General features: G+C 50.4%; 1 protein-coding gene and 1 pseudogene across 1 annotated transcript in view; both read left to right on the forward strand.

Annotated features, from left to right (window-relative positions):
• The window catches only part of Acp7 (acid phosphatase 7, tartrate resistant (putative)), a 19,438-nt gene that overhangs the window by 3,695 nt on the left and 2,839 nt on the right, over positions 1 to 12,904 (forward strand). The window contains exons 2-11 of the mRNA XM_004636878.2: positions 5,794 to 5,994; positions 6,162 to 6,344; positions 7,351 to 7,474; positions 7,685 to 7,747; positions 7,836 to 7,950; positions 8,030 to 8,137; positions 8,223 to 8,277; positions 8,363 to 8,430; positions 8,516 to 8,587; positions 11,906 to 12,043. Of these exons, the coding sequence (XP_004636935.1) occupies positions 5,794 to 5,994; positions 6,162 to 6,344; positions 7,351 to 7,474; positions 7,685 to 7,747; positions 7,836 to 7,950; positions 8,030 to 8,137; positions 8,223 to 8,277; positions 8,363 to 8,430; positions 8,516 to 8,587; positions 11,906 to 12,043 (1,127 nt within the window). The remainder of the gene's footprint in view (positions 1 to 5,793; positions 5,995 to 6,161; positions 6,345 to 7,350; positions 7,475 to 7,684; positions 7,748 to 7,835; positions 7,951 to 8,029; positions 8,138 to 8,222; positions 8,278 to 8,362; positions 8,431 to 8,515; positions 8,588 to 11,905; positions 12,044 to 12,904) is intronic.
• On the forward strand, positions 4,581 to 5,017 carry LOC101568979 (annotated as a pseudogene).

Raw genomic sequence — 12,904 nt, forward strand, 5'->3', positions numbered from 1 at the left:
TTTTTTTCCAGAACTGGGGATTGAACTCAGGCCCTTGTGCTTGCCAGGGAAGCGCTTATTCCACTGAGCCATCTCCCCGGCCCCTACTATAAATATTATTGATTAAACTATAGACCTCATTCACATTTCCACAAATGTCTTTTTTTTTTCCTAATGTATTTGGTACAGGGCCTCACTATGCAGCTTGGATTCATAGTGATCCCTCTGTTTTCAGCCTCCCAAGTGCTGAGATTAGAGGTATACACCACCATGGTCAGTCTTGGTGACTGGCTCAGGGTGCTTGGGGGCAGGACTGGAGTGACATGTGGTGCCGGGGATCAAACCCTGGTCCCTATGCTTGCCTAAGCAGGCCCTTAGTCTGTACAGCTATCTTGCTGGCTCTGCTTTTTGTTTTTGTTTCATTTTGTACTAGTGGAGATTGAACGCAGGGCCTTTACAGTGAGCTACATTCCCAGCCCTTTCATTTTTAATTTGAGGCCCAGTCTTGTTAAGTCACCAAGTGGCCCAGGCAGAGTCCAAACTTGGGCACAGCCTTTTCTTTTGTATAGGATCTGATTCAGGATGAGGGCTGTGTCCCCTTAGAGTCCTCCCCACTGTCAATTTTGAATCCTCTTCCTTTTGTGGTCTGGTTGTTTTTGAGGACTGATCTCTTATTTTGTCAGAAAACCTTCACTTGGGATTTGTCCAGTATTGTCTCCCGACTGTAATTAAGTTCTGGGTTTTGGGCAAGGCCATCAGGGGTGACACCAGAGGGTCCACGTGGTGCATGTGGTTTGGCTGCTGCTGGTGGTGTGGTCCTCGCTTGGATGGCTCGGGAGATGCCTGCTGGGTTTCTCCATTGTGAAGTTATTATTCTTCCCTTTGTGGTTAATAAGTAGCTGGAGATGATTGCTCAAGACTACGTAAATCCTGTTTCTCCACGAATGTTCACCCACTAGTTTTTATATATAATTATTGCAGGCAAGAGTGGTTCCTGTCCACAATAATTATTAGTGTGGTGTTTGTCTGATTGTGATTTTCTAATTTTCTCATTCCCTGTTTTATATAATTCCTTTTTCCCATTTAATTAAAAATTTCATGTAGGAAGAGCTGTCCTTCTCTACCCCATCTATTTATCTATTCAATTACTAATTTATATCATGAACTCAGGACCAGGGATTTAGTGTAGTGGCATAAGTGCCTGCCTGGCAAGCACAAGGTCCTGAGTTTGATCCCCAGTACACACACACCTCCAACTCTGCAAGGGTCCAGTAGTCAACAGCGACTATTGAGATTCTCAATATAAAGTTATGTCATGAACTCATGATTATTTCTTTTCTTCCATGAGTAACAATGCCCGATTTTGTTGTTATTTATTCTGCTACTCATGAAGCCCCATATTTGATCTCTTGGAATTTCTTCAGATTGGTTGCATAGTCTTTAAACAGGCTCATACCACTATGGAGCACTCCCTTTCTTGCTGACACCATAAACTGTGGTTCTTCCTCAGCCCTGGAATCACTTATTTCTCCACTTAGTCTGAGTTCTGTTCATTGGATAATGGATCATTTGTTTGTTTTTGTTTACTTGTTTTGTTTTGCTTTTTGTCTGTGGGTTTTTTGGTTTTATTTTGGGCAGAGTCTCACTATGTAGTGCATTAGGCCTTGAACTCGCTTATGTAGCCCGGGTTGTCCTCATATTCACAGTGATCTTCCTGCCTCAGCCTCTCAAGCACTGGGATTACTAGGTGCACTACCATGCCTGGCTGAATGGGTCCGTAGAAACCAAGATCTGTGGACTCCGTAGGCTCCTGGCTAGCAGGGCGACACTTGCCGCTGGCTCCTCTCCAATGCACAGAGCAGAGGATGGCAATCTGCCATGTGTCTGGCAGGCAGGCCCACACATCTGTATTCTTGTACCCACACATCTGTGTCAGTATTAAATACTATGAAGTCACTCTGATTTCAGTCTACTGCCCAGGGCTTATTATGTTAGCCTTCCACTTCCCTGTTAGTTTTGCTCTCTTGATTAGTATATGTTTAGGGAATGTATTAATTACATTTATTTCAAGGAATCAAGCTCATAGCATCTTTTTTTTTTTTTTTTGGAAAGGGTCTACAGGGTATTCAGGGTCTCACTACTAGATCTGACTCGTAGTGATCTGCCTGTTTACAGCCTCCCAAGAGCTGGGATTACAGCATGCCACCATGGCGAGTCTCAGTTGCCGTCGGGGCTGGCATGGCAAGCCTGGGGATCGAACCCCCAGCCCCTGCCCCGGCTTGCAGGAAGTACATAGCATCTTCATCGCTTTTTACTCCTTCCTCTTTCCTCACCTGTAACCTTTCTTCAACCCTGAGAAATCTGCTGCTTTCTCTGGTGCCCTCGCCTCCTATTCAGCCCCTGTGTGCACATTCTTTCTGAGCCGGCAGCCCACGTCCTGGGAATCAGGGACTCACAATCCCGTGAGTGTTTGGGCCTCATGGGCCCAGCTAGGACCCTGCTTCCCACAGTGATCCGTCTCTCACTCCCCCTTCAGTGTGCTTGCGCTGCTCCTCTTTAACGCAGTTGGTCCCTGTGTTAGTATTTATGTTCCATACCGAGTGCCTTCTCTGTTCTGGGTTTTCTTTGTTGAGTGTATAAGGAAATTCAAACATGATTATAATTCTGAGACTCTGAATTACATGGAGATTTTTCTCTGGAGCTCCAGCTTGGGATTCTCCTGCCTTTGCCTCCCAGGTTGCTGGGAAGTCAGGCATGCACCACCACATCTGCCAACCTGTGCTTTTTCTTTTCTTTTAATGTATTTCTTAGAGGGTCTCACTATGCAGCTCAGACTCATAGTGATCCTCCTGTTTGCAGCCTCCCCAGTGCTGGGTTACAGGAGTACAGCACCATGCCTGTCTTGGTGGCTGGCTCAGCATGCCCGGGATGCATATTTTCCTTTATTTCCTTACAATAAGGACAGCACTTTGCCACACCGCCCCCCCCCAACAACGTTGAGGGCAGAACCTGGGGGCTTTTGCATGTTAGGCAATACTGAGCTACATCCCTAACCATTTTTTAAAATTTGAAGACAGGATTTTGCTAATTTTCCCAGGCGAGGCTTGAATTTGCGATCCTCCTGCCTCAGCCTCCCAGAGGGCTGGGATTATAGGTGTGAGCCACCAAGTCCAGGAACTTTATTTTCTTTTAATTTAGCAATATATCCTGGAAATCAGTGTAGCAATTCCTAGACTCCTCTCGGTTCATTTTTACACCATTGCGTGGATGATATTCTCTCACATTGCTATATTTGAGCATTTAGGTTGTTTCCAGAATTTTGCAATTACAATCAGTGCTGCCGTGAATATCTTTGTGCATGTGCATTTTCTTGTTGCTGGAGAAAGTGCCTGCCCTCAACATTACGCTACATCATGTAGATTTGTTCCTGGTACTGAGGATTAAACCCAGGGCCTTCGACCTGAGCTGCATCCCCAGTCCTGTCCCCCTCCACCCACACACCCCTCCATCCTGTTTTTACTTTTTATTGCCCAGTCCGTGCTCCAGCTTGGGATTCTCCTGCCTTTGCCTCCCAGGGTGCTGGGAAGACAGGCATGCACCACCACCTGTGCTATCTCTTTCTTTTCTTTTAATGTATTTGGTACAGGGTCTCACTATGCAGCTCAGACTCATAGCAATCCTCCCATTTTCAGCCTCCCCAGTGCTGGGATTACAGGAGTACAGCACCACGCCTGGTCTTGGTGGCTGGTTTAGCACGCCTGGGGGCAGGGCCAGTTCAGCATGTGGTGCTGGGGATCAAACCCTGGTCACTGAACTTGCCTAAAAAGGCACTTAGTCTGGTGAGCGATCTCACTGGCCCAGTGGGGTATCTTTTAAAGCCTTGATCGCTCACAATAAGAATGTGAAGCTATCACTTAAAACTCTGGAGTTGCTTATCTATCTACAGTGTAGGTGCTCCTGAGATGTAAAGAAACCACTGTGTGAAGATTTACCCTGGAAGTCCATAGGCATGGGGGCACGGGGCCAGCTTCCTGCCTGGGGCCTGTCACCAGAGTTGAAATGTGACTGTGCCTTTTACACAGTTGGGCTCCACAAGGTCCAGATGTCTTGCCACCTTTGTCCCTGCTGATAGTACCTGGCAGGCTTCCAGGCGTCTGCACTGGCCTCCGTCGAATGACATCACATGTATGCAGTGTGGGCACAAGCTTGCGCACATCGAGAACGTGGATGGTGGCATTTGCTCACTGGCGTGACTCAGCTGTGGCAGGCACCATGCTTCACTTACAGGCGGTGCTGCATTTCCACTGGGAATTCCTTTTGGGGCCCTGCAAGGGTACCAAAGCCTTCACACGCCCAAGTCCCATGTATGAAATGGCACAGGATCAGCCTATGACCCACGCACATCCTCCTGTGTCATTTAACGGCCTCTAGATTACCTATGATATCCAGTACAATGCAAGTGGTGTGCAAGCAGTTGTTGTACTTCTGTTTTGTGTTGCTGTGATTGTGGAGACTGAACCCAGGGCACTCAGAAGGAGCTACATCTCCGCTCTTTTTCAATCATTATGAGACTAGGCGGCTGCGTCGGGATGTAGGAGAAGATGGCAGCCTCCACAGGAGTTAAAGTTCCTCGTAATTTTCGCTTGTTGGAAGAACTTGAAGAAGGACAAAAAGGAGTAGGCGATGGTACAATTAGCGGGGCCTTGAAGATGATGAAGACATGTCATTTATGAGGTGGACAGGCATGATCATTGGGCCACCAAGGACAAATTATGAAAACAGAATATATAGCCTGAAAGTAGAATGTGGACCTAAGAACCCAGAAGCTCCTCCATCAGTTAGATTTGTAACAAAAATTAATATGAATGGAATAAATAATTCCAGTGGAATGGTGGATACACACAGCATACCAGTGTTAGCAAAATGGCAAAATTCGTATAATATTAAAGTTGTTCTTCATGAGCTAAGACGTCTAATGATGTCCAAAGAAAATATGAAGCTTTCACAACCACCAGAAGGACAAACATACAACAATTAGTTTTAGTGGATCTCAAACTTGTCTTAAATCATTCATTATGCAACTAGATCTTGGGCCTGTGAAATAGCTCAGCAGACTAAGCACCTGTTTTGGCAAGCACAGGGACCAGGGTTCGATCTCTGGTCTCACATGTCACACTGGCCCTCTCCCAGGGGCATGATGAGCCGGCAACCGAGTCCAGGCGTGGTGGCTCACTCCGGTAATCCCGGTGCTAGGGAGGCTGAAAACAGGAGGATCCCTACGAGTCTGAGCTGCGTAGTGAAACCCTGTACCAAATATATAAAATGGGGGGCGGGGTGGGGAGACTAGGTCTCACTAAGTCATTACATTGCCCAGACTGGGCTCAAATTTGGAATCTTCCTACCTCACCCTCCCAGAATGCTGGGATCACTGGCCTGTGCCACTACCTTTGGTTTATACTGTACTTTTTTAGAGACCAAAGACAAGAAAAAGTCTGTTCATTCATTATCAATACTATTATTTTTCTGAATACTTTTGGTCCACAAGGATGTGGAACCAAAAGATATAAAGGACTAATTATACACTCACTTAAATCCATAACTACCTTCTAGATTAGATGGTATTACTATCCCATTTTATAGATGGGAAAACCAAGGAATGGGAGGTCAAGTAACTAAGAAAGCACAGCTTGGAAATGGAGCTGCTGGGATTAAATTTGGGCAGCTCCTGAACTTGCATCCTTAACTACTAAGTGCCCAAGAACCATCACTCTCCCTGGCCTCCTGCCCAGCCCCTTCCTGTCTCCTTCCTCCCAGGTGAGCCCGGCTCTATGACTGTGACCTGGACTACATGGGTCCCTGCCCGCTCGGAAGTGCAGTTCGGGATGCAACTGTCGGGGCCGATGCCCCTCCGGGCACAGGGCACCTTAACTACCTTTGTGGATGGGGGTGTCCTACGGCGCAAGTTCTACATCCATCGGGTGACTCTGCGCAAACTGCTACCCGGGGTCCAGTATGGTGAGCACAGGCTGGGGGCTCCCAGGGTCTGGCCTCTCTCGCCCTGAACATGGGGGAGGGGAACGTGCTGGGGTCTCCCCACCAAGGGAAGGGAAGGCACGGGGGCCGCAGCCAGGGGGTCTTGGTGCCTTCAGCCCTCCTCTACGGTGGCCTCTCTTCTTCCTCAGTTTACAGGTGCGGTAGTGCCCAGGGCTGGAGCCGTCGGTTCCGCTTCAGGGCCTTGAAGAATGGGGTTCATTGGAGCCCCCGGCTGGCTGTGTTTGGGGACATGGGGGCTGACAACGCGAAGGCCCTCCCACGCCTTCGCAGGGACACTCAGCAGGGCATGTATGATGCCATTCTCCATGTGGGTGAGGCATCGGCTCCGTGTGCAGGGTGCGAGGGGCTCTGAGCCAGGACAGGACCAGAGATGGGCTCTCCAGTTTCCCAGCCGGGTGGAGGAAATTCTGGCTCCCACGCCGGAGCGGTGCTGTAGTCCTGTCACCTCAGCACTCTGGGAGGCTGAGGCAGGAGTGTTGCAAGGTTGAGCCCAGCCTGGGTAACTTCCTGATGTAGAAAAAACCTGTCTAGATAAAAATATAAAAAGGGCCTGGGATGTAGCTCAGTGAGAAGACCCTGAGTTCTATCCTCAGCACCAAAAACCAAAGCCTTGGGGCTGGTGGGATGGCTCAGTGGTCTAAAGCACCTACTTAGAACAAGCTAAACTAAGCAAAGCACAGGGACTGCGGTTCAATCCCCCAGCACCACATGCCAGCCAGTCCCGCCCCCTGGTAGGCTGAGCTGGCCACACACACACTAAATAAATAAATAAATATTAAAAAAAAAAAAAAAAAAAACAAAGCCTAGTGCAGCCCTGTAGCTGTGGGCACTGGCTGCCCCTGTGCAGTCCTACCTTGCTGTTGATAGAGGTAAGGCAGTTAGCATTCACAGGGCTGTGGTGGTGCCTGGATAGGTTGACATGACCTGAGGTGTTCTGCGTGTGCATTAGTTACTACTGTTATGGTTGCCACTGTTACTGGAAGGGTTAAAGAACAGGCTGCAGGAGATGAAGAGGAATCATGACCTGTGGGTGGAATCCGGCTCTCTGAGTTCGATTCCTGGGTCTTCGCTCACCAGCTCTGTGGCCGCAGACCTCAGTTTCTCCCTCTGGGATGGAGATAATATAATGGCCTCCTCCAGGGCCACTTTGAAGATATAGGTGATGGTAGAGGCCAAGCAATGGTGGATAGCGTGAGGTAGGGATTGGGGGAAGCCCACGGCTCTGCCCACCTGTGAGCCGCCCCGGAGCCCCAGGTTCCTCGGTGCTGGTAGAAGCAGACCTGTGTCCGGGCCTCATTCTCTCTCTCTGTCCCCCAGGAGACTTCGCCTACAACATGGACGAGGACAATGCCCGCGTCGGGGACAGGTTCATGAAGCTCATCGAGCCCGTGGCCGCCAACCTGCCCTACATGACGTGCCCTGGGAATCACGAGCAACGCTAGTGAGGACGAGGGCTGCGGGCGGGCAGGGGCCAGATCCCCACCGACGCTGCGTCCCTCGCAGCACCTCCCCTTGGTCTCTCCTGCTGCCGTGTCACTGGGTGGCAGCAGGAGGAGAAGCAAGGGGTGGTGGCCTGGGCGCCGGGGCCCAGTGGGGAGAGCCAGAGCTTCGGCGCGTAGACCTCCAGCCCGCTCTCCTCTCCCTTTTCCAGCAACTTCTCTAACTACAAGGCTCGCTTCAGCATGCCGGGGGACAATGAGGGCCTGTGGTACAGGTAATCTGGGGGTACCAGCCTTGCTCCTTGAGGACAGGGGATGCAGAGGAGACTGTCCCTTACCCCTGCCCCCTTCTGACCCCTCCAGCTGGGATCTGGGTCCAGCCCACATCATCTCCTTCTCCACCGAGGTCTACTTCTTTCTCCGTTACGGCCGTCACCTGGTTCAGAAACAGTTTCGCTGGCTGGAAAGGGACCTCCAGGTGGGTTGGGTGAGGGGTCCCAGTCTGCCCCACACCCCCGTTCCCCTCCACAGCACCCATTCCAGACCTTTCTGTCTAGAAAGCCAATCAGAACCGGGCAGCGCGGCCGTGGATCATCACCATGGGTCACCGGCCCATGTACTGTTCCAACGCCGACCTAGATGACTGCACAAAGTACGAGAGCAAGGTGAGCCCCCCTACTCTGGGGGTGCTGGGAGGGAGCCTGGGGGGTAGGCCCGAGTCACCCCTCACCTCCTGCCTCCTCTCACCAGGTCCGCAGAGGCCTTGGGGGCAAGTATGGGCTGGAGGATCTTTTCTACAAGCACGGTGAGTGACCCAGGGACCCTCTGGCCCAGGGCTCTGCCTCCATCACTCTCCATTTGGGGCCTGACCCCCACTTTCTGTGTCGCAGGGGTGGACCTGCAGCTGTGGGCTCATGAACACTCGTATGAGCGGCTGTGGCCCATTTACAACTATCAGGTGAGGCGCGTGGAGGGTGGGACCCTGGGGGCTGATATCAGAGTGGCCTTGTGAGACTTGCTCACCCCTTTGTGTCCTGCTCCAGGTATTTAATGGGAGCCGCCAGCAGCCCTACACTCACCCTCGAGGCCCTGTCCACATCATCACGGGATCTGCGGTGAGCAGGGCGGGCAGGGAGGGACACTTGTGCTCCTCCCCTCTGGCCCCTGAGGCAGACCTTGTCGTGGGTACCTTAGTGCAATGGACACCTCCTACCTCTCAGCCCAAAGCTGCTACTGCTGGTCGTGTGGCCACCCGACAGGGTGGGGTACGGAGGTTCCAGCAGGGGTCAGTGTTTACGCAAAGTCACTGAAAAGACCCTAGAGCTCCTTTTTCATTACATATCTCCATGGAGCCCGGCACAGTGGTGCCCTCCTATCATCCCAGCTATACAGGAAGCTGAGGCAGAAGGATGGCAAGTTCAAGACCAGCCTTTGCAACGTAGTAGGGCACTGTCTCAAAATGAAAAATAAAAAAACACTTTAAACGGGGGAGCTGGGCACCGTGATTGGGATGGAGGTAGCAGCCCGATGGGAAGTTTAGGTTCCATCCTCAGTAGGGGGGTGGTCTTGGGGAAAATGCTTTCGGACCACCCAAAAGTGCAATGAGGGATTTTAAATTTTTTTTTGTTCATTCTTCCCAGTTTTATTTATTTGCACACTCAGTACCTGGTGCTTGCCAGGCACTTGCTGTGCCACTGAACTCTATCCCCGCCCCCACCCCCACCCCATTTATTAATTAGGATCCTCCCATAAGGAGGTTAGTGCACTGTTTATGGGTTCACTAGTAACTTGCACCCCCCCGTCCGTGGGCCATGTTCCCACCCTCTTGTTAGTTCTCTGGATGCTGAAATTGCTCCAGCTCTGACTGCAGGGAGCTTTCCACAGGCTCCTGTCCCCTTGTTGTCCCTTCCTGTCCTCCCTCACTGCACCAATGACCTGGGACACTGAAGGCCTCCTGACCTCGGTCCTGGATTTGGCTTCCTCTCACTTCCGCTCAAAGTTCAAACAGTTGGAGGGCAGGAGGTGAGAGGTCACCCCTTCTCAGCCCTCCCCCGCCAGGGTCTCTTGGCTGGTGCTTCAGGTGTTTTCTCTGCATACAAATGAGCAGTTGTCTAGACTAAGAGGTGCTAGGGGATCACCCACTTTTCAGGCTTCACACTCCAGGGGTTCTGTCCCTCTGAGCTCGAGAGAGGCTCCCCTGCGAGCTGTCATTATGCACTTAGTTATGTCATTTTGAGGCAGGGTTTTGCTATGTAGTCCAGGCTGCCCTCAAACTCACAGTGATCCTCCTGCCTCAGCCTCCCAGGTGCTGGGGTTATGGGCATGTGCTACCACACCCAGCCAACCTGGGAGCTTTAAAAACTCCAAGTTGGGTCCCATCCTGAACCAGACCCCACGGTCTCTGAGGGCAGGACGCTGGTGTTACACCAGCCTGCGTGACCACCACTCAGAACAGCAACGAGGCTAAGTGCACGGTGGCTCCTCGGCCTCCCTCCCGGCTCGGAGCTGATGGCTCTCCCTGCCTTACTCAAGCGTGGATCGGGTTTTTCTTTCATTTCAAATTTTGAACTTATCTCAAACTTACAGAAAAGCTGCAAAGATGTTCCTTGTGCCCTTCACTGAGATTTCCCAAATTTGAACATTTAAAACACAGTCATCTTCATCTCTTTCCATCTCTATTTTATTCATATTTTCAGATCCAATCAAGAATAAATTGTAAACATAATGTCCTTTATGTGCAGAATAATGATCAAATTCAAGTAGTTAACACTGATAATACCCTGTTATCTAATCTACAGACCTCATTCAAATTAGCTAGCATCTGCATTAGTGTGCTTTAAATCAAAGCAAAGGTCCCCTCCCAGCCCAGGAACTTGTCCATGATTGCTTGTTGTATTTAGGTGTTTTATCTCTGCTGCTTTCTTTAATCAGAAGCAATTCCTCGCTCACTCGTTCTGTTTTTCATGACCTTGACAAGTTTGAAGAGTTCCTTCCAAGTCATTTTATAGAACACCCACAGACACACACACACACACTCAGTCTGGGTTTGTCTAATGTTTGTTTGTGAGTGGATACAAGTCATTTGTTTCCGGTTGTAAACCACAGACCCAGTCCTCAGGGTGTGTCCACCCAGGAGCCTTCGGATGCCTCTTGATTATTTATTTATTTGGCACAGGGTCTCACTACCCAGCTCAAACATGTAGTGATCCTCCTGTCTCAGCCTCCCCAGTACTGGGATTACAGGTGTGTACCACCATGCCCAGTTTCCGTGGCTGGCACAGCACTCTCTGGGTTCCAGGGTTTGCGTGGCATGCGGTACTGGGAATTGAACTCTGGATGTTGCGCTTGCCAGGCAGGCACTTAGACCGCCAAGCTATCTCCCCAGCCCCTTGCACAAGTTTCTTATTTCCCAGATCCAAGTCTGGGGTGGATCTGGCTCAATACTTGACAGTGTGGAGCTGGATCACTCGGTTAAGGCAGCAAGGCCTTACTCTTTTTTCCTTTGTAATTAGCAAGTAACTAACAAGAGACTCCTGGAGACACACCTTGAAACTGCAAACATCCTGTTATTTCTGAAATTGTCCCCACTACTGTCCCTGCTCATGGGTGAAACCCTTGGCAATGTTACAAAATTGGGTGAAAAGTGGTGATCTCCCACCCACTGTACTCAGGACTAAATCCAGGCCTCTCTCACTGAGCTGCATCCTCAGTCTACTTTTTATTTTTATTTTGAGACAGGGTCTCCCTTAATCACTAAGTTACCCAGACTAGGCTCAAACCTGTAAGCCCCCTGCCTCAGCCTCCCAGAATTCTAGAATTCTATATAGGCCTGTGCTACCATACCTGGCTTAAAAATCTTTCTTGGTTTAGCTACCATGCAGCTAGAAATGAGACGGAATGATTCTGTTCTTCATAGTCATCTTTCCCCCTTCAGACTCTGTGTTGGCCGCCTTTGTGACTCACCCTGCTTCGTGATGGCTCTGCCATAGCTTATGCACCTGACTCCCTCGGAGGGTGTTCGGGAGGCCTCCAGGTCAGGGCTTCTGCTGAAAGCGCTGTAGCAGACAGCCTTGCACAGCCCTGCACTGTTCTAGAACTCTGCAAGCTCAGCTGGGAACTACTACTGTGGCCACTCTTATCCAATTTGTCTTTTTTTCTTTTCCAGGACTGGGGAATAAATCTAGGACCTTCCCACCGAGCTACCTTCTCAACCATTTTCATTTCTTAGGTTGAGTGAAATAGGCTCTTGCTAAATTACCCAGGCTGTGATCCTCCTGCCTCAGCCTCCCAGAGCATGAGGGTTACAGGCATGTGCCACCACACCCAGCTCAATGCCTTTCTGGGGGCAGCAGGGGCCTGGGCGGAGAGGTGATTTCTATGTACTCTGAGTCTCTACCTGCTCCAGTACCTGCTCTGACCAAGTCTCTCTGCAGGGCTGTGAGGAGCGTCTGACACCCTTCGTCATCAGGCCGAGGCCCTGGAGTGCCGTGCGTGTTAAGGAGTATGGGTACACGCGGATGAACATCCTCAACGGGACCCACCTCCACATGCAGCAGGTGTCTGACGACCAGGTCAGTACAGGGTGGGCCTGGGTGCCACTATGCAGCCAGGCCCAGGGAGTTCTGGAGCCAAGTGGCCCAAGCCTTCTTGGAATCAAACATAAATAATAAATAGGACTCTAGAGCTAGAAACCCTGGGTTCAGATCCTGCCTCTGGTACATACCTACCTGAGCTGCATGACTTTGAGAAACTTCTCTAACCTCTTTGAGCCTCAGTTTTCCTATCTATGAAATGGGGCTGATAATAGTTTCTACCTCACAGAATTAGACAGGGTGGCTTATGCAGTGTGATTGTATGGCTTCTGAAGAGTGGTCCAAAAATATGGTGAATGTTTACTGGATTTGTTTGTCTTGGTTTTCTTTTTTCTTATTTTTGGTTTTTTTGAGATAGCATTTTGCTATGCAGTTCAGGCTGGCCTTGAGCTCACTTTGTAGCCCAGGCTGGTCTTGGACTCACAGTGATCCTCCTGCCTCAGCCTCCTGAGGTGTGTGTCACCACATCCAGCTTGTGATTGTTTTATTTATTTAAACACCCAGGCGCTGGTGAGATGGCTCAGTGGTCTAAAGTACCTACTTAGAACAAGCTTAGCAAAGCACAGGGACCGCGGTTCAATCCCCCAGCACCACGTGCCAGCCGGCCCCACCCCCAGGTGGGCCGAGCTGGCCACAAACACACAAAAATAAAAAAATTAAAAAAAACAAAAAAACACCCAAGGTGCTTTTGCCCCGTCCCCACCGCCCTCCCCAAGCGCGGTGGGTAAGTGCTAAGTCCACCTGATCTTTCTCCTGGCAGAGAGGAAGAAGGTGGGTGGCAAGGAGGGGCCAGGCAACATCACGTGTGGCCGAGCGGTGACACAGGCTCAGATGGAGCGC

The sequence above is a fragment of the Octodon degus genome, unplaced genomic scaffold (genome assembly GCF_000260255.1).
Source record: "Octodon degus isolate 3935 unplaced genomic scaffold, OctDeg1.0 scaffold00083, whole genome shotgun sequence".
NCBI lineage: Eukaryota > Metazoa > Chordata > Mammalia > Rodentia > Octodontidae > Octodon > Octodon degus.